Here is a 25,720-nt window from a genome sequence, read left to right on the forward strand (position 1 = left end):
ATGGCGGCCTCCGTGCTGCGCTCCGCCTGCGGCCCGCCGCGGCTCGGCCTTCCGGGGCTGTGGTGCCGCCGCCGGCCGCCCCGGGGCCTGTGGGCGCGCGCGCGGCGGCTCCCGGGGCTCGCGGGGTCCGGGCGGAGCGTGGCCGCGGCCAGCGGGTCGGGTGCCGCGGGCGCCGACCGCTACTGCGTGGAGCTGCTGCGGTGAGCGGGCGGGGAGCGGGGCCCGTGACGCCCGTCGTCCGCCGCCCTGGCCGAGGCTTGCTCCTTCCTGGCCAGCCGTGCGGCACGCGCACTCGCGGCCCCGGGTGTTGGGGGTCGGGCGCGGGGCGGGGCGGGGCGGGGCGCGGCGCCGACCGTGGGGGTCGTGAACCCGGCGGCGGGTGACCTCGGGCCGGGGTCAGGCCGGGCCTCTGCTGCCTCGGAGCACCCGGGCCTGCGGGCCGGCTTGGGGCGGACTGCGCCGGGACATCGCCTTTTTTTTTTTTGTTTTTTTGTTTTTTTTTTTTTTGCATTCTATTTTAGCAAATTGTAGTGTGACGCAACAGGATTCCCACGGATTTCAGCGCGTGGTTTCTGGGCCCCTTTGAAAAATGACGGCCCTGCTCCACCCTCTTTGCTGATTGCGCTTGTAAAGGAAGCAGGCTAGCAGTAGTGGAGATCCGAGCCGTAAGAACTCTGCAAAAAGGCAAACCTGCGGGAAGAGTGAGACTCATTTTTATATAAAGTTACCGATTTTTTGAGGATAGTAAGATATAGGGCATCAGAATGCATGCCACCCGTATCCACTTGTCCGGGCCCATCTTTGACACCTGTGATGTCCTAACGTCCGCATCCAGAGGCGGATAATCCCTCTTCCTAATTTCTTAATGTATTGCTGTATGTAAGTAAAAATATATTACATATATATGTGCTATATGCGTATGTATGTATATACACACTACATATTATATATATGTGCATAGTGATCATGCAGTTCTTCCAGTAATAGTCTGTGGATATCATGGCAGTGATATCTCAAATACATATTTGCAAGTGGGCAGATACTTCATCTGTTCGTGTAGGTATTTGAGTGGAATGGAGGCTTTTGAGTGATTTATTAAAAAGCCTGGATTTTGCAGGCAGACCTGAGCTGAGTTTATTTATTTTTATTTATTTTTTTTAAGATTTTATTTATTTATTCACGAGAGAGGCAGAGACACAGGCAGAGGGAGAAGCAGGCTCCATGCAGGGAGCCCCACGTAGGACTCGATCCCAGGACCCCCCCTCCCCAGGTCACGGCCTGGGCCAAAGGCGGCGCTAAACCGCTGAGCCACCCAGGCTGCCCTGATGCGAGTTTATTAATCCCAAATCCATCACTTGGGAAAGTTGCTCACATTAAGATGCAGTTATTTCTTCATTTGTAAATTTCTACTCTTGAGAGCCTGGTTATGAGGGTTAAATGCAATGATGTATGTATAAATATGCTGGCACGGTAGCATACGCACAGTTGTAGTTTTTAAATAGAAACAAGGGGATCCCTGGGTGGCCCAGCGGTTTGGCGCCTGCCTCTGGCCCAGGGCGCGATCCTGGAGACCTGGGATCGAATCCCACATCAGGCTTCCGGTGCACGGAGCCTGCTTCTCCCTCTGCCTGTGTCTCTGCCTCTCTCTCTCTCTGTGACTATCATAAATAATAAATAAAAAAAAATTTAAATAGAAACAAAATGTAACTTGAAAGAAAGGTTACAGTTTCTAGCTCCTGATTGTTCATTAATCTTAAGGATTTGGCCCTTGACATCATTTGGGCACGGTCGTTTTTTGCATATGTGTCTTATGCAAGGCCTCCACGTATTGAAAAAGATACCAGGCCAGAAGTTCGGCTTAGCCTGCCAGAGAGCTCTGCTAGGAATCTAGGTTCCTGGGAATATCTCAGACCTAATTTCCATAGGTTTCCTGGGGGATGGTTTTGAGGAACCCCAAGGCTGCTTTAGGCCTTGGGATTAGTGCTTCTAAGGAGGTAAGGAGGTGCTAGTGGTGATGTCTCAAAGCGTACCTGTTCTCCATTCTCCCCCAGACACACTGGGGAGCCGCTGTTTTGTGCCTTGATGGCACAGGTCCATGGAACTAGAACTAGCACAGCAGTCCTCACACCAGATATGCTGATTTTTCATTGGTCTGCCCCTCCCTACCAGACTGAAGTTTATACCTATTTTTGGTGTCTAGCACAGTGCTGCCGCATAGTGGGCACTGAATAAATGTTACCATTAATGAATGGATGAAAGGTTCTTGGCTCTGTTGCTGTATAAAACCATCCTGGTATGGAATTTCTCGCTATCTGGAACATTTCTCCCATAACTGGACCTTGGTTGGCTACTTAAGATAACCTCGCCTACCAGTAATCGATATTTATAACAATAATCTTGAGTGAAGAAATGGTTCCAATATTCAGTGTATATCTTCGTGTATGTAAATAAATTGGTAATGTTGTTTAGAAAAATTTCCAACCAAAATTAAAAAAAAAACTTTACAGAGAAACCTTTCTCTGTGTAGAGTATCTTATTCCCCAAAGATTGTTACCATACTAGAATGTCTTCATTTTTCATTTCCCTTTAAGAAATCTAAAGTGTTTCAAATATTGCATATTTTTAGAAGATATGAAACAGGTTGCTTATCAAGCCTCATTTTGCAAATTAGGAAATAGATATGGTAGGTAGCATTTCTGTCAACTACTTGAATAGAAATTAAGATAGTAGTCATGATTCCTAGTCACTGTTTTCTCCCTGTTTCATATTAACAGCCTAGTGTTTTAAACACTTTAAGTTCAGAGACTTTTTATATTACAATCGAATTTTAAGATATATCTGTAATGTATTTAAAGGTATGAATTATAGAGCTGTTTTGCCCACACTGTCCATTTTGTACCTGAAATCACTTACGATGAGATTTTTTGGTAGGGCTGATTTGTGATAGCAGGATTACTTGTCATTATCGCTTCCTTTTGTTTATGTGGAAGTTGGAGGAAATTGTGAAGGGTGTGGCTAGAAGAGGTTTAAGTTCTCTGTTAGGCAGACAACAAAATGTGAACCAATTGAGGGGCGCCTGGGTGGCTCAGTCAGTTGAGTGTCCAACTCTTGATTTCGTCTCTGGTTGTCATCTCAGGGTGGTGAGACGAAGTTCTGCATTGGGCTCTGCACTGAGCATGCAGCCTGCTTAGGATTCTCTCTCCCTCTGTGCTCCCCCCCCACATTCTTTCTCTATCAAAAAATTAAATTAAGGGGGATCCTTGGGTGGCTCAGTGTTTTGGCACCTGCCTTTTGCTCGGGGTGTGGTCCTGGGGTCCTGGGATCAAGTTCCGCATCGGGCTCTCTGTGTGGAGCCTGTTTCTCCCTTTCTCTCTGTGTGTCTCTCGTGAATAAATAAGTAAAATCTTAAAAAAAAAATTAAATTAAATTGAAAAAAAAAAGGTAAACCAATTAAAATGTGGGAGTAACCTGAATTTCAGTACCTAAATTCCATGGAAGGAGGTTGGACCCCCTTTAGATTATTGTTTTATAGGAAAGAATGTTTGTATTAAAGTTTCAGTGTGTTATAGTGAAAGTAGCTTTGTTGATAGGCAGTCATCCTATGATGTATATAATAAGCATTCTGTTTTGAACTTTTTATTTTGAAGTAATTTCAAACGGACATAGAAATTACAGATAGTACACAGAGCTCCAGTATACTCTTTATTCAGACTCCCTCATTGTTAACATTCTGAGCCATTTGAGAATAAGGTGTAGACATGATGCACCATCGCCTCCCCCTAAAATCTTGGTGTGTATTTTTTAAAAAAAGATTTATTTATTGAGAGTGAGCATGTGAGCAAGAGAGAACGAGTGCTTGTGAGTGGGGTAGAGCCAGAGGGAGAGAGAGAGAGAGAATATTAAGCAGACTCCCCGCCAAGCACAGAGCCTGACATCAGGCTTGATCCCACAACCCCGAGATCACGACCTGAGCCTAAACCAAGAGAGTCGGTCACTCAACCGACAGCCACCCAGGTGTCCCTTGGTGTGTATTTCTTAGTACACCCAAGAATCCTCTTCCATATGACTATGGTACACCTTCAGAGTCAGGATCCACTATTACCACTGAATCCACAGGCTCCATTCAAATTTTGGTCATTATTTGATTATGACTTTCATACATTCAGGATCATATGCTGCATTTAGTTATCACATCTCTTTAGTCTTCTTCAGGCTTGAACAATTCTCAATCTTCCTTATCATTGCTTCTAGGCTCTCTCTGCAGATGCTGCTAGGAAATGTAAGTGTACACACAGGCACACACACTCACACGCTCCATATTATTTTCTGTTTTTATGTTTTATCTGTGTCTTTATTTGTATATTAAAAACTGTGAGTTCATACAATACTTCCTGGTATTACTTTCTTGATTTCTACCTCAGTAAATCATTTGAATTCTTACTAAAACCAAAGTAATTCTGAAACAATGAAAATTATAAGTACCATATAAGTTCAGATAAATTAATAGAGATTTCTTTTTAACTAGTCCGGGATTAAGGGTAGATACATTTTTTTGTAATTTTAAAGAAACAAGTATAAAATACAAGAAATTTTAGGCCTGTTTTGAATTGAATCCTTGGGTTTTTTTTTTTTTTTTTTCTTCTTTCAGTTAATACTAGTCAGCACTTTTTGGTGTACAGTTTAGAAAGTGATGAAAAGTAACTATCTTTTTCTGCCTGTTTGTTATAGGAAACGGGATTATGAAGGCTATTTATGCTCCCTGCTGTTCCCTGCAGAATCCAGAAGCTCTGCCTTTGCATTGAGAGCCTTCAATGTGGAACTGGCTCAGGCTGGTATTAAAATACCTTAAAAAATTATTTGCAAAAATGGTGATATAATGTGTTTAATGCTGAAAAATAAAGAAATACAGTTATAATTTGCATGTTAGGTGTGTATAAGGTCTCTGCTGGTGATTTCTTTGTGTTCCTATATAGGCTTACCAATTCAATTCCAAAAATAAATTAGCTGACAAACTTGATGTTTCTGGAACTACCATTCTGGGATTTTTATTTATTTTTCTAGGGATATTATAAAACTATGCAATTAACAGCATGTTTGTTGAGTAGGCTCATCACAGTATCACTGCTTATAGCAGTTTTCAAAGCACTTTTTAATGAGGTGTTAGCTTTAATGTGAAATGGGGAACAGAAGTAATTATAGCAAACCCAGGCCTTAGATCATTCTAACTCACTTTTGTCTAAAAAATTATGAAGGAAGGAAAGAGCCTTCTTTTTCTTAGAATGGAAAGGCCGTGGGCTGATACAACATAAGTTGAAATGGAGGATGGAAATGAGGGAGTTGAAGTGGAGTGACCTTGGTCTTCTCATTAAACGGAGGGCTCGGATATTAAGACTGAGTGATCGGGGGAGGGTTTGGAGTCTTGAAGAAAGTGGCAAGTTTTGGCATGACTGCTCTAGTGTATAGGATAGGAAGTGAACTAGGAATGAATGAAAGGGTGTCAGTACAGCTCCGAAGCACCCCCGAGGTTAGGCACTGAGTCTGCAGAGACCCTCAGACTCTGGCTAGTTTTTTCTTGGTGTTATTTCTAGAAGTCATGAGTCAGTATTTTTTTTTACCTCATCCTTTTTCAGGCATAAACTGCACATCTGCATCTTAAGGACACTTTAGCAATAAGGAGTCCCCATTGTGATCTTCCTTTCTAACTCTAAAATGATTAAAATTTCATTTTAATGGATAAATCCGTAGGGTTCTCCCTGAATTCTCTGTCACATTGTAAGAGTGTTTTGCTGCTGTTTTGCACACACAGTCTTGTTCGTTCATTCATTCAGTGAGTATTTGATTATCTCAGATATGCTGGGCACTGTTTAAGGTCCTGGGGTATAATACTGAATGAAACATTTAAAGTCCCTGCAAGTACTGTGTAATGTATCAGGTGGAAGCAAGTACTGTGGAAAAAAAATTAAGAGGGATGGGGAAGGCTGGGTGTAGCAGGAGTTCCTATTTTATATACGGTGGTCAGGAAAAACCTCAGAAGGTAGCATTTGAGCAAAGATTTGAAGGAGATAAGAGAGACATTTGAGTAAAGAGAAGGAACAGAAGGAACAGCACATACAGAGGCTCTGAGGTGCAGGTGTACCTGATAATGTTGAAAGACAAGAAGGCCAGTATGGCACAGCAGATGCGTCGGGGAGACCATGGGAGGAGATTAGGTTAGAGGTACCTGGACCAGAAAGGCAAGGTCTTGGAGACCATTGCAGTCACTTTGGCTTTTACTCGGAGATGGGAAACCATTGGAAGGTTCTGAGCAGAAAAGGACGTTAAAGCTTGGTCACATTTTAAAAAGATTACTCTTGATATTGTATTGAGAATAGGCCATATGCCACTGGGATCTGAATACTAAACATTGCTAAGAGACCTACCCAGCACCAAGACCATTAACAAAAACAACTTTTTATTTGGAAATAATCTCACACAAAAGAATAGTACAAAAAATATCCATATACCCTGTTGTTGATATTTTGCCACATATGCTTTGTCATTTTGTGTGTGTTATAGACAAATATGTGTGTGTGTATATGTATTTTTTTTTCTGAATAACTTTAGAGTAACTTGACTACACCATGGCCCTTATCCCTATAAACTTCAGTATTTATTTCATAATAAGAATATTCTCTTATATAATCATAATAATCAACTTGAATAAATTTGATATTGGTAGATTGTTTAACCTCCCATCTGGTTTCCAATTTTGTCAAACCACCCAATAATGTCATTTTGCCTCTTTTGTACAGGAGCCAATCTAAGATCATATATTGTATTAATTTTCATCTTTTTAGCCTTCTTTAATCTGGAACATTTCCACAGCCTTTTATGACATTGATATTTTATTTATTCAATTTTATTTTTTTAAGGATTTTATTTATTTATTTGAGACAGAGAAAGAGAGAGTGAGCATGAGCTGGAGGTGGTGGGGGGCAGAGGGAGAGGGAGATGCAGACTCCCTGCTGAGCAGAGAGCCTGATGTAGGGCTCCATCCCAGGACCCTGGGTCATGACCTGAGTAGATGCTTAACCTACTGAACCCCTATATAGGGCTCCTCCCTGAGTGTGGAGCCTGCTTAAGATTCTCTCTCTCCCCCTCAGCCCCTCCCCTGCTTGCACACACATGCCCTCTTTCTCTTAAAAAACGTTATGTAGTGAATGAATGAGTTTATTTAAATGTATATACAGTAAAATTCACTTTTTGTGGTACACAGTTCTGTAGGTGTTGAAACATGCAGTTTCATGCATTCACCGTGATAGTCATGAAAAAAGAACAATTCCATCAACTCCAGATATTCCTCAGGTGCACCTTTGTAGTGAGCTGCTCCCCTCACCCATAATCTTTTGCATACCCTTTTGGTTCCATTATGAGAGCTGTGAGTGTGCAGAGCACGGTCTTTTTTGAGCCATGAATTCTCCATCTTTAAATTGGTATATTGGTAATGACCCTGCAGGTTTGTGGTGGGGACTGCAATCAGATAATCTCTGGGACGGTACCTAGCAAAGGGCTTGGTACTCCTGGACATTTGATAAATGTTACTTCCTTTCCTGCTTCCTCTAGAAGGCCCCTGGTTCTGTTTCCTAGGTTTATCTCCAGACTTAGAAATAATTTTACAGTCATTAATCCAAAAGGATTGTTTTTCTTCTCTTCCACTTATTTTTTAAAAACTTTCTTATTATGGAAAACTTCAAATATATATAAACAGTGTAGTATAATAAGGTCCCATAAACCCATTACTCAGCTCCACCTGTTACTAATTCATGGCCAATCTTGAGTTTTCCTTCTATCCCCACTTAAGCCCATCCTCACCTCTGTTATTTTGAAGTAAGTCTCAGATAAATTTTTTCATCTGTAAATAGTTCAGTATGTATCACCAAGAGGTAACTCATTAAAAAAAGTAACTGCAGTGCCATTGTCATACATTAAAAATTTAATAATTCCTTAATATCATTAAACATCCAGTGTTCAGATTTTTTCCAGTTGTCTCTTTCTCTTCAAATCAGGATCAGATAAACTCCATATACTGCAACTGGTTCCTCTATTAAATTTCTTTTAATCTAAATGTCCTCCCCCCACTTTTGTTTTTTTATTGCCATTTATTTCTAGAAGAATATCTTTCCTATTTTGGAATGCAAACCTTGAAAATATTGAAAGTAATTTGCAGGTTTACTTAGGAAACTTAATGGCAACAGTTTGATCAATATATAGGCTTCAAGGAAAAATTGAAACAAATATATAGAATTAAACTTAGTTTTTGGCTGACTTATGTGATTATACAGTCACAAATACTGATTTTGAAACTGTGAAGAGTGCATTTATTAAGGTTTTTGAATTCTGTTTACAGGTTAAGGACTCTGTCTCTGAGAAAACAATTGGACTGATGCGAATGGCGTTTTGGAAAAAAACAGTGGACGACATATACTGTGATAACCCACCCCAGCAGCCTGTGGCCTTGGAGCTGTGGAAGGTAAAAACAAAATGCTTCCTTTAAGTGTTATTTGAGCATACTTTTTGATGCATACAACATGGCTAGTGGCGATGGGGAATCTATTCCTGAAAATAATCTTAGGCTCATGTGATGTTCAGAACTATGTTAGTTTTGACAGAGGAATTAAAAATCATCTGCTAATTGCACAGAACTTCAGTGAATTTCTTTATTAAAGGAAAAAAAAAAGGAACCTGGTCCCTTTGTGTTATAAATTCTATATTTCCACTTATTTGGTGTAGAAACTAAACCCCACAAGTTTTGAAGCAGTGGCAGGTGAACTGCGTGTCCTGTCCGCCCAGTAGCTCCTTATTCCAGCGCTCCAATCCATACTGTGGGCTGTAGAAACCCATATTGATCTTTTGTGAAGGGAGACGTGCCCTCACCATTATCTAGACACAAATATAAAACTGCCTTGTTTAGTTTGATAGCATTGCATATTTATTGATAAATTCGAAATATTAGAGATTGGAAACCTATGAGCTAGAGAATTCTTAGGATAGCTTGATGTATCTAGTGAGTAGTTCCACATTAGAGCAGCTGTACGGATCCTTCATTCATGCAGAGTTGGGAAATGTGCTGCACCACGACTGGAGGAAGGGAATTAGGTGCCTTTTGTCCCTGATCTGGGTCCCCACTGTGGTGTGAGGAGTGCCAAAGACAGGTGCTGTGACGGAGCCACTCAACAGACCTGACAGGGGTGCACCTCTTCTCAGGTCTGCGCACCAGCAGAGGCGGGCCCCATTCCTGGGCCCCTGACTGACTGCACAGAGCCCCAGTAAGGATGGAAAGCCAGGCTCCCCCGTCAACCGGGGACTGAGAAGAAAAAGTGGATGGGAAGCTGTGAGTATTAGATTAGTTGTTTACCTCTGTTCATCTTCCTTTAAGAACCTCAAACTTGGTGACTCCATTTAAAGAAAAGTTTCTCTTGAAGCCTAGAAAAATGATGTCTTACAGGCAAACATCACTGCAGTGGGGGTTTATGCTAAGGCTTGCCTGGAATGCCCTGGCCTCTGTCAGGAAACATCAAGGATGGTTAGAAATTCTTTCAACACACGTTTATTTTGTTCTTGGCCTCTCTTAAAACAAACAAACCCGGAAGACGTATCTGAATTGTAGAGTGTTTACCTGCGTGCCAATTTGTCCAGTGTTAATTGCTGCTTCAGTTTGGATGATTGCTGTTGGCCAGCTTTCTGATGTGACCCGTGTTGAAGAGTAATCTGAGACTGTGCAAAAGGCAGGTAGTGAGCAGAGCAGTTGTCCCCTGTTCTTCCCTGTCCCCCTCCTGCTGGATGTTATGCTCATTGGGCCTCTGTCCAGTAAAGCCTTCCATTGGTTCTTGGGAGACAGGCTCTAAGATTAAGTAGGAAAGAGTGACAGTGTGTTGCCCAGTGAGCACTTTTCTGCTACAGTGATTCATTAGTGCTTTTAGGGTACAAAATAGTTGTGTATCTATAATTACATATGTATTTCATATAGGCTTCTTCATTTCTCTATGTATTAATGTTAGTTGCACTTTATGTTTATAGCCAAGGTTTTTATTCTGTTTGGCTTCTACTTCCAAAATTGTTGATACTTTATTCAGCATGTTTTCAGCTTCTTATTAAATACTTATTTTTTTTACCTTGATCTCTGATTTCCTCCAGAATCAGACAGAAGAATTATATTTTGTGGTCAAGGAACTGCAGCCGGTATGGATTCAGCCTTGAGTAAACAGAAATCCAACTTTTGGTGGTTAAATATTTATTGAGTACTTTATGTGCCAGGAATGGTGCTTGATGGTGGTTGCAGAGATCAAACATGCCTCACCCCGCTTAGACTTGTACAAAATAAAACAATATCAGGATTCTGTAGCAACTGAGGAATCCCAGGCTGAGTCCTAGGATTGGGGAGAAGCCTGAGGGAGTCCTACCATGTATTAGGAGCAGTGCTGAAAGGGCTTTAGCCAATGCCACGCAGCACTTGTAGCTTCCATTAGGTTCCTGTTGGGCAAAATGGGCTCTGTCTCCATACCCTTTGTGACATAAATGTGTGTCGAGGAGCATGCTTTTTACATTTTAGTATCAGTGACAGCTTAGGGTCTTAGGTGGAGTGTAGGATATTCCTAAGATTTTGTTTCATTACTGTTTTTTTTTCTTTTTAATTTTTATTTATTTATTTATTTATGATAGGCACACAGTGAGAGAGAGAGAGGCAGAGACACAGGCAGAGGGAGAAGCAGGCTCCATGCACCAGGAGCCTGACGTGGGATTTGATCCTGGGTCTCCAGGATCGCGCCCTGGGCCAAAGGCAGGCGCTAAACCGCTGCGCCACCCAGGGATCCCTCATTACTGTTTTTATTATGAAAATATATCTTATTGTTGACTTGGTAAGAAAATGGTTTTAAAACTTACTTGGAAATAATTTCAAACTTTGAGAAAGGTTGCAAAATTTAAAATAGTACAAACAAACTTCTATAATCTATATCCAGATTCACCTGTTAACATTTTAGTCTATTTGTTAATGATTTGTATAGCATTCTCTTGCATGTGCATGTGCATTTTCACACTCAAAATTTTTATCTGAATCATTTGAGTATACGTTATATACATCATGGTCTTTTTATCTCTAAATACATTAATGAGCATTGCTTAAGAATAGGAATATTCTCTTATGTAACCAAAACATTTATTGACTTTGATAAATTTAACTTCGGTATGATACTTTTATCTAATTTTCTATTTATATTCCACTTTTGTAGGCTTCTCCAGTATTGTCTACATTAGTATTTTTCCCCTCCAGTATAGGATCCAGTCTAGGGTCAGGTATTAGTTGTCCTGTCTTTTTTGCCTGCTTAATCTGGAACAGTTCTCTGGGCTCTCCTTGTCTTCTAAGACATTGACAGTTTTGAAGATTATAGCCTCCTCCCCCTTGCTGTTCTAAAACATCCCTCATTTTGGAATGGTCTGATGTTTTCTCATGGCCAATTCAGTTTATGTGTGTTTGGCCAGAATACTGCAAAAGTGACATGTTCTTCTCAGGGTGTCATGTCTAGAGGCACACTTTGTCCATCTGTCCTTTATTGGCATTATTAATTTTTATCATCTGGTCAAGATGTTGCCTGGTTTTCCTAGTCTATAATTGTAATTACTCTTACAACCTAAGACTTTAAGGTTGACTTCAAGACTGTGCACATATCAGTTTCTTCCTAAATTTAGCATTCATTGATGGTTCTTCTTTGATTTAGTCTTCCCTTGTTATGATTGCAAAATGATAATTTCCAGACTCTAGCCCTCTGTCAACATTACTGGTTGGGACTTGGCTGGCATTCTGCTGTAGGGAAGAGCTCTCAATCTCCTGTATTTATTTATTTGTTTATTAATTATTGATATGAATTCCTATTTTTTTCCAGTAATTTATAATTCATTGCTATATTGAATAATATTGGTGTTAAAGCTGTCCCAGATTTGGACAGTGGGAACTCTTTCAGACTGGCTCCTGTGTCCTTATGACATGCACCCCCATCACTTTTGGGGGCATTCTTATTTTCTGGCACAGTAACATATTCTAGGATCACCCTGAATCTCTCTTGTCCCCTCTCTGGAATCATCCGTTTCTTCAGGGCCTCATTTCCTTTGGGGGGAATGGTACTGGTGGCCAAGATCTGGGCACTAGGTGTGTTTTTTCCTCCTGGAGTGTCTTTGCTTGCTAATTTACCCTAAGTAGAATTTTTATCCTATGGAAAAAAGTTTATGTGTGATAAGTAAACATAGAAGTCAAGTTGCATCATATAACAGAAGCTCAGTATTTAATTCTTGTTTTTTTTTTGAAAGTAGAATTGTTAAATTACCAGTAGCATAAGAAAAAAGTCTAGTGGAAATGTTTTGGATGTATCATCTGTACTTGGAAATGTTTTGAAATGTTTTTTAGGGACATTTTCTTTTCCCCTGATATTTAACATGACTGGCTGTTTATCTGATGATGAGTTATTACAAATGTTTCCTTACCTACGTTTGTATTTGGTTTGTTTATTCAAGTCTGCTGAAGTCATTTCTAGTACTTTCTAAAAATGTATAACACTCTTGTTTTTTAGGCTGTGAAAAGACATAATCTGACTAAAAGATGGCTTATGAAAATCATTGATGAAAGAGTAAGTTGAAATTGCTCAAGTCTTAAGTGTTTTCTTCCCTTTTAATCTGTAAGCTAATTCCTCCGGGAGGAAATGTTTTAATAAGCGTATTATATTTTGGGGGACGGAAACTTTTAGAGGACTGTGCCATTCTGTCCACTCTCCCTCACTGCGTGCCACCCCCTCAGCCCTGACTCTGCTTCTTGAGTCAGACGGCAGACACAGCACCCTGGCGGAGGTGTGTGTGTACACACCCACACGCTACTGTTTTATGTTTTGCAGTGGTTTTTTTTTTTTTTTTTTTTAAGGATTTTATTTATTTATTCATGATAGAGAGAGGCAGAGACACAGGCAGAGGGAGAAGCAGGCTCCATGCCAGGAGCCCGATGCGGGACTCAATCCTGGGACTCCAGGATCAATCCCTGGGCCAAAGGCAGGCGCTAAACCACTGAGCCTCCCAGGGATCCCCTGCAGTGTTTTTTTTAATGGAAATTTTGGACTTATACGGAAGTAGAAGAGTATAACATACTGTCATGTATCTCACCCAGCTTTAGCTATGAACACACGTCCAGTATTGCTTCATCTATATTTTACCAGCCTCTCTCATTAAACCCCACTGGATTATTTTACAGTAAACCCCAGATATATTATTGGAGCTACAAATATATATGTATCTTGAAAAGATTTTAAAAACACTTTTAGAAAATATACCCACAATACATGATCATACCTCAAAAAATTACAGATAATTCCTTAGTACCATCAAAACTTTAGTAGTCATGCACGTATGTTTATGTACACACAGCATTTGGATCTCTGTCCAAGCAGGAGAGGGAGACTGACGGTTCTACTCTAGTGAATGGAGTACCAGACCACATTCTAGGAACTGAGCTTGAGGTCCAGCCAAGCATGCAAATTGCTCTTTGTCCCAGCCTAATAATACATTATGTGTCTTCCTGACACATTGTTGGCCCCCTGTCCTCATCAGCCTGATATTTATCACATACTATTGTCTTGAAAATATGTTTAGTTTATTTGAATATGACCCATTAATAACCATAGACTATACTAATTATAAGCTAAAATGGGAGATAATGATTCAGCATTTTTAAAAAATTGTGCAGTTGGCCTACAGACTTAGAACTAGCACCAAAAAGATCTATTTTTCAGGTGTTTTCGGTTTTGTTTTGTTTTTAAAGATTTATTAATTTCTTTTAGAGAGAGAGAGCGCCCGAGCATGTGTATGTGAGTGGGAGCAGGGAAGGGTAGAGGGAGATGAAGAGAATCTCAAGCAGACTCCCAGCTGAATGCAGAGTCTGGCATAGGGCTCAGTCTCATGACCCTGAGATCATAAGATCATGACCTGAGCTGAAATTGAGAGTGGGAGGCCTAACTGGCTGTCACTCAGGCACCCTAGGTGTTTTCTGTTTTTATGAGGTAAAGACAGTTACAGAATTTAAGACAGAGATAACTTTTTGGTTTAATGGAAAATAACATTTGGCATTTGTAGGGAGGGATATTTAAAAGACTGGAATCAATCTTCCACATTGATCTATAGATTCGATACAATCCCTATAAAAATTCCAGCTGCCTTTTTGCAGAAATTGACCAGCTGATCCTGAAATCCGTATGGAAATGCAAGAGACCCAGAATCACAAAAGCAATCTTGAAAAAGATGAAAGTTAGTTCCAAAGTTACAGTAACCAAATTGTGGAGTATTGGTATGGCACAGACATATAATTCAATGGAATAGAATTGAGAGTCCAGAAATAAAGCCATATATTTATAGTTAATTGATTTTTTGACAGGGGTGTGAAGATAATCCAATGGGGAAAGAATAGACTTTTCAACAAATAATGCCAGGACAACTGGATATCCACATGCAAAGGAATGAATTTGGATGCCTATCTAACACCATATGCAAAAACTAACTCCAAATCCGTCAGACACCTAAATGTAAGAGTTAAAACTATAAAACACTTAGGGAAAAAACACTGGCATAAATCTTTGGGACTTTAGGTTAGGCAGTGATTTCTTAGATAAGATACCAAAAGCCTAAGCAATAAAAGAAAAAAAAAAGGTAATTAGACTTCAACAAAATTAAAAACTTCAATCGGAGTTGAATGGCAGAATATTTTTGTAAGTTGTATACTTGATAAGGAACAAGTATCTAGAATATGTAAAGGACTCTTGTAACTCAAAAATAGAAAGACAAATAATCCAATTTAAAAATGGGCAAAGGATTTGAGTAAATATTTCTGTGAGGAAGATCTACAAATGACCGATAAGCACCTAAAAGATGCTCAGCATCTTTTCATTAAGGAAATGCAAGTCAAAAGCAGAATAAATGACTCCTTTACACTCATTGGGATGGCTGTAAGTAAAAAGACGAATGGATAAACACAAGTACATGAGTGTTGGTGAGGATATAGAGAAATTAGGAATTTCTGTACATTGTTGATGGGAATGGCAAATGGTGCAGCTGCTTTGGAAAAGTTTGGCAGTTCTTCAGAAAGTCAGACATAGAGTTACCATAGACCTAGTATTTTCACTCCTATATTTATCCTGAAGAGAAATGAAAACATGTGGCCATACAGAATTTGCACACAAATGTTCATAGCAGTATTACTCCTAATAGTCCAAAAGTGGGAACAACTCAGGATCTATCAGTGAGTGAGTACAAACATAATGTGGTACATCCATACGTGGAACATAATCATAATTTCTTAAGTTAAAAAGAATCAGGTACTGATACATGGCTCCAACGCAGATGATCCTTGAAAACATGCAAACTGAAAGAAGCCAGATACAAAAAACTACATATCCTGTCACCATTTCTATATAATGTGCAGAACAAACAAATCTGTGTAGACAGAAAGTAGATGAGTGGTTTGCTTGCTGGGAAGTGGGAAATGGGAAGTAACTGCTTAGTGGATGCAGGGTGGGGAAAACATTCTGGGACCAGATGGAGGTGATAGTTGTACAACTTGGTAAATATACTGAAACACACTGAGTTGTACATTTTAAGAGGGTATATTTCATGGTATGTGAGTTATGTCTCAAGTTTTACAGAATGTGAAAGACCGGGCATAACGTTTTCCCCTGGGGTCATTGCTGGTGCCATGTTCTTCTGATTTAAAAAAAAAAAAAAAAAAAAAGGAATGGGTGTATTTCCTTAGCAATGGAGTCTTTGTAAATGTATTATTGTAAAAGTAGCTGGATGTTTTTGCTCTGAGATTTACATTTTTCTGTTTCTGGAATATAGTGTAATCAGGTAAGATAACCATCGATCAGTTTCGAAGGAATTAATAACTAGCTAACCCTATGACTGTGGTGATTTGTGTATTGAGATTATCCCCAAGGTAGTATGTTGAGGGGTGATTTGTAAGTATTGAATGAGTAGGACTTTAATGTTTTTTAAAATCTTATTGTGTACTGAGCTATGTACTAATTATTCTTTATTAGTTCTTTAGGGCAAAAAAAATTGTGCCTTTTCTTTATAAAATACTGACAATTCATCAAACTTTATTTGCGTTTTGTTTGACTATAGGAAAAGAATTTAGATGACAAAGCATATCGTAATATCCAGGAATTGGAAAATTATGCTGAAAACACACAGAGCTCTCTTCTTTACTTAACACTGGAAATATTGGGTAAGTCTTTTTCTGTTTCATAATTCTCTTTTTCAAAGAAAATACCCTTCAGACTTGACTCTCACAATTTGACAGTCTGATCAGTTTAACACTGAAAGTTTTCTTTGCACCACCGATACAGGAACATTTTTTGTTTTGTTTTGTTTAGCAAGGAGGGGAATATAATCTTTCTCTGGAGTGCAGACTAATCAAAATGCTCAGGCTCTCATAAAAGTACTTTAGCCCCCTCCTGGGAATGCTGTAATTAATACTCTGGTAATTGCAGATGATTTGTTTCCTCTTTAAGCGTCTTCTACAATTTGGAAGGCCTGGGGCCCGACTCGTCGTTCCGTCAGTACTACTTCCCCATGTTAAAACACGGGGTGTGTGCGGAAAGTGTAAAACTGCATTTCTCAAAGTTTTTATGAGATTTTTTCTTTTTCTTTCTTCTTAAAAATAAATAAACTAATTTAGATGATACTTTTCCTCATCTGACTTCAAGTTGGTGAAGTCTTCTTGTAAGGAGGAGATTATTTGGGCCTCTGTGTTGGGGAAGGTAATATAGATCTTTGTGTCAGCCGAAAGGAGTAACACAAGTCCCTGTTGAGATTCCCAGGCTTACACTGCACGTCCACCCGGTGGCACGTTTGCCAACACAATGAAAGGACGGAGCAAAGAGCAGAATGTTTGTCAAGCGTATACTTAAAATGAGGTCATATGGAAATTGCATCGAGGACAAGAAGTGCAAGACTCGTAATGTTTTTCCAGGATAGCTGATTAAAATTCCAAATGTGTTCTCGGTGTGCTGTGGTCCAGGGAAAACTCTTTTATTTACAAGTTGCAGTTTGGAGACCTGTTTGGTGGTAAACAGTCAGCTTGTCTTTATGCCCAGTTTTGCTTAAATAAGTCCTGTTTTTTCTGAAACGAAACATAGGATAAACACCTGCTTTTACATGTTTAGGTGATTTCTCCAAGCTGTTTGTGTTGATTTTTTGTGCCTTTAAGAAGTAAAGAGCAGCCCTTTTGCTTAATTTCTAAAAATCACAGGTGTAAAGGATCTTCATGCAGATCATGCCGCAAGTCACATTGGCAAAGCACAGGGCATCGTCACTTGCTTGCGAGCGACGCCCTATCATGGTAGCAGGAGAAGAGTGTTCCTTCCCATGGACATCTGTATGCTGGTAAGACTGTTCCCGTTGCTCTGTTGGCTTCCCTCAGGCACGTGGGGGGTGGGGGGTGGGGTGGGCAGGAGCTATTGGTTCTTTGCTTCATCCAGTCACGTAACTGCTGTGAAATGAATGCTTCTTGCTTTTTGGCTCCAGTCAGCAAGGGAGAATTTTATCAGTCAGGCACTTAGGTCCATGATGGATCTGAAGGTTTGTTTTCTGCTTGTGTACTTTTGTCCCACCTACAGCTATTGTTAATAACATCCTGTTGTATTCTTCTAGGGGCGTGTGTGTCTGTACACACACACACACACACACACACACGCATACACATGTACTTTCAGAACAAGATAGGCAGCATACTGTACATACTATCCTATCACCTGTTTTTCTTGAACTAAGTTAAAGTGTGTGTGCTTTTAGATTCCTAATGTCGTATTTTCCCGCCCAGCATGGTGTTTCACAAGAGGATTTTCTACGGAAGAACCAGGATAAAAACGTGAGAGATGTGATCTATGACATTGCCAGCCAGGCGCACCTGCACCTAAAGCATGTAAGTCGCCTCTCTGCCGAAGCGTCTAGGAAACTCCCATGCCTAGAGGTGCTCATGGTTCCCAGTCTTCACTCCAGTTCTCACTGTAATCCCAGTAGATTCATCTCAGGGACCACTACGAACTGCCTCCAGCTTTCACAGTCCTGCTTTCTCTCCCTGCGTGCACAAACGCACCCTCACTCAGCTTCCTGGCTTGGCTCCTGTCTGCACCGCGCCCCACCCACCCTCGCTCTCAGGGACGCGGTGTGTCTCCACCTTGCTGGGGCGATGGTTCCTTTCCCAGGTGCTCACGCCCTCGGCATCCGCAGCTGGCCTGAGAATTGGCCCCTTTTCCAGGCAGCCTTGGACCCCCCTGTGGCTCGTGTCCCCCTCCCAGTCAAACTTCTGTGAGTGAGCCGCCTGCGTTCATCATTACCTTACCTGGCATCAGCCTGGCACCGTTCATTGTGCCATCATTTCACGTCCATCCCGTCTCTTCTGATAATAAGCACTGCACTCCTAAATAGTGTCACATTTCATGGGCACTTAAGACTCTCATACGTGTAAACTCTTTCTGCTTTTCACACCATAGACACTTTTTCTCCTTGAAACTTTCTAATAGTTTTTCCCTTGATTCTCTGACTTGGCTCCTAAACTGGTTCCTGATTTCTCCTGCGTACCACTTCAGGTCTTTCTGAAGAGTTACTTCTTCACGTCTTCTCAAGCTGTAACTTGTCCTCTGTTGACTCCCCCAACCCCCACTTTCTTTTTTTTTTAAAGATTTTATCTTTAAGCAATCTCTACACCCAGCATGGGGCTTGAACTCACAACCCCGAGGTCAGGAGTCGAGTGTTCCATCGACTGAGCCAGACAGTTGCTGCCTTGCCACATCTTTCTTGAAACTATGTCCTTCATCCCAATAATGCTGTTCCTTCCCGATTCTGCTGGAAATCTTCCTTCATAGTAGTGGCTCCTGAAAACTTGGCAGAAACTTTCTATTTTCTTGATTCTCATGACACGGTTTCTTCCTGGTTCTTCTTGTGAACCAACCCCCCCCCCCCCCTTTTTTTGAGCTTCAGTGGATCCTAAAGATTTGTCATTTACCTGCAAACCTCAGGGCCTTTGTACCTGCTGTTTGTTTGCCTGAAAGGTGCTCTCCACCCCCCAACTCCTCCCCCCCACAACCCCTTAAATATCTCCTTATCAAAAAGATCTTTCCTGGCCACCAAATCTACAATAACATCGTCCCTTTCCATCACCCTCCGTCCCTTCACCTAGCTTAGCACTTTTTACCACCTCACATACTAAAAGTTTGTTTAATGCCCCTTCACCTCATAGAATGGACATAACTTTGGTTCTGTGCTGTTTTCTTCAGCATCTAAGTGTCTGGTTCATTATAGGCATTCAGCAAATATTTGTGAAATATTAAGTAGGTAATCAGATTGTAAGCTTTTTGAAGGCAAAGAGTCTTAGTCTTTTTTTGAATTTCCTGAAGCACAGTTCTCTGCCACGACAGAGATACAGATAAAATACATGGAAGTTTAGATAAGAAATTACTTAAAACTAGCAGAGTTTTGGGTAAGATCTGAGAGCACAACAGAATCGTAAAAGCAGGAAAGCCCTGTGTTGGGACCTGAATGGTTTCAGCCGATGGACACTTAAGGCACCTGGAAAATGCAGATTCCCAGGCCTCACCCCCTGGATACACAGTAAAGCTGGGATGGGGCCAGGAATGAAAATTGTCAAATGACTTCAGTCAGCCACATGTGAAAACTTGTAGGTTATTTGAACTAGGATCCTGGAAAACAGGTTTGGAGGGGTGAACTGAAGGAAGACTGTGGCGTTTGGGAGGCTTTGGAGAGTCCCTGGGGCGTGGTGGATGAGGGTGCAGATGCTGGCTTTGGAGCTGACTCTTCAGTCCTGGCTCTGCAGTTTACTGGTCACGTGGTCTTAAACTCCGTGCTTCAGTTTCTTCCTCTGGGACAGAAGGTCCTATTAGAATGTAATTCAGGGGGCTGTGATTTGGATAAATGGGTCAGCATGTATAAAGACCGTCACTGTGCCTGGCATATGGCTCGTGGGCCCCTTCAACATTGCCAGGAGTGAGTAGAGCAGTGACAGTGGTGTTGCACGTTGGAGAACCTGGCCAGCAGCGTTTGAGACGAATTTGGAGAGTGGGAGATCTGTCAGGAGGCTTGTGAGAGACCAAGGACCTGGCTTAGAGAGGCTGGGTGTGTATATATTAGTATGTAGGATTACACACACACACACCCCAGAGATGGAATTGACTGTGATGCCTGACTGGGTTGTGGCGGGATCAGGGAGAGGGAAAGCTGCACGGAGTCCAGGTTTACGTAGTGGTGGTGCCATTCAGGGACCACAGTGAGCAGCAGGGGCACATGCTGCTGAGCAGCAGCCTCTGGCCCGGCCGTTGGTCATCGCTGAATTTAAGGGGATTTGAGAACGTTTAGGGAGACGAACTACTGAAGACTGCGGGATTGCAGCGTTGAAGGGAGGTGGGGACTGGAGGTAAGAGATTTGGGAGTCATGCACAGAGAAGGCCTGTGGTGAAAGCTCTGCGTGTGGATGGTACTGTGCAAGGAGAGTGTACGTCCAGACGTGAGCGCCAGGGGCAGAACCCGAGGCCCACCTCCACTTCTCGGGTCGAAGGAGCAAGGGCCATGTATTAGGAAGGAGGAGAAGGAACTAGTGATCAAAGAAGTAGGTGTGCTAGGAGTCAGTGTCTTGGAAACCGAGGGAGGAGAACATTCTAAGAAAGGGGAATATTAAAGTTTTGCGCATTGTAGAGAGGTTGAAAAGATGGGTACGGTGATTAGTAAATCGTGGATGATCTCGAAAAGAGCAATTTTAGTAGACAGGTGAGGGTAAAACCAGAGGGCAGGGGGTAGAGGCGTTCTCTGACGATAGAAACCGAGACCTGGAGATGAGAGTGGGCTTGGTGAGCGCAGGAGGATGGGCGTCGCGTGGGTCGGCCGGCGGCCGGGCCGTGGTGAGTTGGGCTCGCTGAGACTGGAGCAAGCTGTGGGGCCCTGGAGACAGAAGGCCTGGTGTGTCGGGGACTTAGGTTACAGAAAGTAAGAGTAAGAGCGACCCAGGACGCTCATCTGGCTGCCTGCGTGGACGGAACAAAAGCTGGGGAAGCGGGCGGGAAGGCAGTTAGGAGGTGACCGGACATGCCCGCCACCAGGCTGCGGAGCTGCCGGGCCTCGTTAAAGCAGTATCTCCTCCTTCCCCTCGCTACCGAGCGAGAGGGTCCGGGGGTAGGTGCTCTAGGGCGGCTGGGGAGGGCCAAAGCCCACCTGCAGGAAAGAATGCGATTCTTACTAAAGTTCTTTTTCCTGAGTCCTTCAGGCTTAAGAAATTAATCTTAATTGGCCGGAGAGCGGTTTTCTTGCCTTTGCGAGAGGCCCCGGCCTTGTCGTTAGGCTTCTAGTGTTGCTTTGTGATCACTTCAGAGGCAGAGTGTTTATTCCCAGAAGTATTTACGTCTGAACCTAGTTTCCTTTCTCCTTCCTTTGCAGGCTAGGTCCTTCCACAAAAGTGTTCCTGTGAAAGCGTTTCCTGCTTTTCTTCAGACGGTAAGTAGATTAACAGAGGAGGCTGTTTAATTAATGGGGCAGATGTGTGGTGGGTTTTGTTCATCACATTGTGCTTTGCTGAGGCCCTGCCTGTGTTTCTGGGGCAGATGTGGAGTCACCAGACCGTATGGGTTTCTCTGCGCAGGCGCGCGCCCACGCGTGTGTATGTGTGTGTGTGTGTGCAGATACGCACCGTTAGCCAGACGTGCCTCTGGACCAAATCCTAATCTGCGCATTTCCAGTTGAGCTCTGATTTTGAAGTCATGTTTGACCTGTATTTTATTTTATTTTAATTAATTAATTTATGAGAGAGGAGAGAGAGGGAGAGAGCGCATGAGCAGGGGTGAGGGGGAGAAGAAGACGCCTCACTGATCAGGGACCCGGATGTGGGACTCGATTCCAGGACCCTGGGCTCCCTCCCGGGACCCCGGAATCACCACCTGAGCTGAAGGCAGATGCTTAACCAACTGAGCCACCCAGCTGCCCCTTCATCTGTACTTTAATGGAACTTCCTCCTAGTTTGTTGAAAACGACATTCTCAGAACAGAGATTTGGACAACATAAGAAAAAGGAGAAGGAAAGAACAATCACCTATGATGCCAGGACAGACATAACCACTGCTTATTCTTTTTTTTTTTTTTAATGAATTTTTGTGTAGAGTTGAAATCACACTTTGCATGTCGTCCTACTTCACAAGCATCTGGCCACACCATTAAAAATATTTATAAGTACAATATTCCATGGCTACACTATAGTCTATCATGTGCTGACTACCTTAATTTCATTAACCAGTCCTTCTAATTAGATATTAACAAACATAGTAGAATTCTTTTTATTTATGGTAGTCACAGAGAGAGAGAGAGAGAGAGGCAGAGACACAGGCAGAGGGAGAAGCAGGCTCCATGCACCGGGAGCCCGACGTGGGATTCGATCCCGGGTCTCCAGGATCGCGCCCTGGGCCAAAGGCAGGCGCCAAACCGCTGCGCCACCCAGGGATCCCGCATAGTAGAATTCTTAGAGATAGAAAGTAGATCACAAAATATTAAATATTTATCACTTAGAGCATCATGAATAATAACGTGAGCTCTTTTTTCCAAAAAAAAAAAGGGAACATGTGAAAGTACACTAAAATATCTCCAAATTTTTTTTTTCATTCTCTTTTAAAACTTTAGTATTTGATATCTACAGATAAATATGTGTGTGTTACAAAGCACAACATCGTGAACACCCGTGAGCTCACCACTCAGTCCAGGAACGAGAACATCACCATTAAACCGCAGTCCTCTGCTTAATCCCCGTCTCATCCCCCGGCCTCTGCCTGCCTCCCCCAAGTAGCTTTCCTGAATTTTGAATTAATTATTCTGCTGCTTCAAAAGGGCTTTTCCGGGCAGCCGGGGTGGCTCCGCGGTTTAGCGCCACCTTCAGCCCAGGGCGTGATCCTGGAGACCCTGGGTCTAGTTCCGCGTCGGGCTCCCTGCGTGGAGCCTGCTTCTCCCTCTGCCTGGGTCTCTGCCTCTCTCTCTGTGTCTCTCATGAATAAATAAAATTTAAATAAGGGGGGGGGGGGGCTTTTCCCTGTTTGATCTATTTTTAAACAATATATTGTTTAGTTTTGTTTTTGAGCTTTATGTCGTCTATCACACCTTTCACGGCAGTATATTGCATTGTGTGAAGAGTACTTTTTTTTTTTTGTCAAAGACCTGGATTGTTTGCAGGTTTTTTGCTAAGACAGCACAAGGCAGAGCTATGCACATTCATGCACCTGTCCTGTTGCTCATATGTACGTGTAAGTTTAGGGTTTAAAATGTAGACACTAAATTTGTATGTGCATTTGTGTGTAGGGGAAAAAAAGCCTGGGTGAAAATACAGTCCTTTTTTGTTTTTTGGCTTTTGGCTCATCTGAGTCTTCCAGCAAACCCACAGCAGGACCCCGTGAGTGTTGGAGCACACAGGTTGTAGTGCAGACAGCAGGGGAGCTGGGCGGGTGGACTGAAAGGCTCGACATGCCTCTTAGGACCGTGCCATGCAACACTAGGTGGCTTCTCTGTTTACTCAAGTTACCAAAATAAAAAGTACAAATTAATAAAAAGAACTGAAAACCATAAAATAAAGAGTCCGGCCCATCACCATCTTTTCCATCCTGCTCCCTAATCCCCACGAAAGCTTAAGATCAAGTTTTGCGTGACGGGGGAAGTGTGGGGTGACACTTACAGGGGCCCGCAGTGGTTCTCCGAGGCAGCACATTGTTTTCTAGCAAGAACATGGAGACTCATTAAACTTTTCCACAAAATAAGTTTTTAAACAACTTACGCTCGTCCTCATGGCACAGTGTGTGTGTGTGTGTGGGGAGGGGGGGGGTGGCGTTCATTGTCCGTGATTGAGTACATCGTGTGTAAAACAAATAATAAACTTTCGTTCTATAAATCATGATCAGAGTTGGCTTAATATTTCTAGTACCTGCTCTTGGATCCTGTCTTACTTGGTCTGATAGAAACTTCTGAGATGTCTTTATTTTCTCTCTGCCCTTTAAAATTCTCATTTAAATTCAGGGAAACTAAAATAGCCTGAATACTTACAAGTTTTTTTCAGTTTCTTTAAAAAACTTAGTAATTCTATGACCTAATGGCCATTATTCTCCTTTTCCAGGTTGCCCTGGAGAACTATTTAAAGAGGATCCAGCAGGTGGATTTTGACATATTCCACCCGTCTCTACAGCAGAAGGATACGCTACTCCCCTTATCACTGTATATTCAGTCATGGAGAAAAAGATATTAAAGTAACTTTACGGCGCTGCTTTTTACTTTTATTTTTTTAGTCTGGGAGTTAAGGCTCTTGTTTACCAACAACAGGACCTGGCTGTTGACTTAAGGAAGTAACGAAGCTTTAGGATGGATGTGTGACTCGCAGACTTGAGCCGTTGCAGGGCGGTGCCCATCCAGTGCTGCGGGGATCCCCCCGAGGGGCGCAGTCAGGTCGGGTCCAGTCGCCCGGGAGTGTGGACCTGGCCGCACGGAGGCTGCAGGCCGTGCCCCAGCCACCAGGGGGCAGGACCAGGACTGCCTCCGTCCTGACCTGGAGCGAGGGCAGGAGTGCTAGTGCCCTGGTGCCCAGCGGAGCAGCCCCAGCTCGCAGGCTGTGCCTCCACCGGGGTCGCGAGGAGCCGCTCTGGCCCGACGTGCCCCATTACCGCGCCGTGAACCTTCACCCGTGGAGGCAAGCTCCCGTGGTCCAGGGCCGCAGCCCTTGCTGGGCGTTAGGTGTGGCTGGGCTGATGGCCGCTGCCTCCTAGCCGTGGCTCTGCTCCGCCCTTCAGCATCATGATCGCGGCCCAGACTGAATCCACACGTGCACTGGTCACACGGCCACAGTGGAACCGAGCAGTCATCAAGGGGGCACTGCAGGGGCGCCCGGGGGCCCCTTCGGGGGAGTGTCTGCCTCCTGCCCAGGCCCCGACCCCGGGTCCGGGGATCCAGCCGGTATTGGGCTCCCTGTTGGGGGTGGGGCCTGCGTCCCCGTCTGCCCCTCCCCGTGCTCGTGCGCTAAGATCATTAAAATCTTTTTAAAAGTGGGGGAGGGGGATCCCTGAGGGGCTCAGCGGTTTAGCACTGCCTTTGGCCCAGGGCGTGATCCTGGGGTCCCGGGATCGAGTCCCACGTCAGGCTCCCTGCATGAAGCCTGCTTCTCCCTCCGCCTGTGTCTCTGCCTCTCTCTGTGTCTCTCATGAATAAACAAAATCGTAAAAATAAAAAATAAAGGGGGGATACTACATTTTTTGAAAACTAGTGTAGTGCTTGAGCTTCCCAGTGATAAACTCTGTGCTGTATACTCGTCAACGTTCTCATTTGATATTTAAAAAGAAATAAGGCTTGTCTGGGGAATTCAGAATTTCTAATCATAAAATACCTACTGATCGCAGAACACAACTGCGGGCGCTGCTGGCACCGCGGGCTGCCCTCTGCCCGCCAAGGCCCCCTTCCCGCGGGCCTGTGTCCTCCCAGCGCCCCTGCTCCTCTGCTCTTCTGTCCGCCTGTCCCAAACCTGCGGTCTGAATCCCCGCCGACATAACACACCATCTTCGCAGATAAAACTCGACCTGGGAGCTGCCTGAGGGTGAGCGTACGTTGTCAGATGTGTCGTGGGCCCCCCGCCCTGGGTG

The 25,720-nt window shown here is 43.0% G+C and overlaps 1 protein-coding gene across 7 annotated transcripts; it reads left to right on the plus strand.

The window, feature by feature from the left end:
* NDUFAF6 (NADH:ubiquinone oxidoreductase complex assembly factor 6) lies at window positions 1-24,362 on the plus strand. Of its 7 annotated transcripts, none has more exons than XM_038579805.1 (9): window positions 1-200; window positions 4,729-4,828; window positions 8,387-8,509; window positions 12,600-12,656; window positions 16,186-16,288; window positions 17,315-17,448; window positions 17,885-17,986; window positions 21,508-21,564; window positions 24,211-24,362. In XM_038579805.1, exons 1-9 carry the CDS (start codon window positions 1-3, stop codon window positions 24,337-24,339), a joined length of 1,005 nt encoding a protein of 334 aa, XP_038435733.1. In that variant the 3' UTR covers window positions 24,340-24,362. The 7 variants fall into 7 exon arrangements, with proteins under 7 accessions (XP_038435733.1, XP_038435735.1, XP_038435736.1 ...); XM_038579807.1 differs by having other exon boundaries at window positions 97-200; window positions 4,729-4,832; XM_038579808.1 differs by lacking the exon at window positions 1-200 and adding an exon at window positions 522-701 and having other exon boundaries at window positions 4,729-4,832.
* The last annotated feature ends 1,358 nt before the right edge of the window (window positions 24,363-25,720 follow it).

This window comes from Canis lupus, chromosome 29 (assembly GCF_011100685.1).
Source record: "Canis lupus familiaris isolate Mischka breed German Shepherd chromosome 29, alternate assembly UU_Cfam_GSD_1.0, whole genome shotgun sequence".
In the NCBI taxonomy this organism is placed as follows: domain Eukaryota; kingdom Metazoa; phylum Chordata; class Mammalia; order Carnivora; family Canidae; genus Canis; species Canis lupus.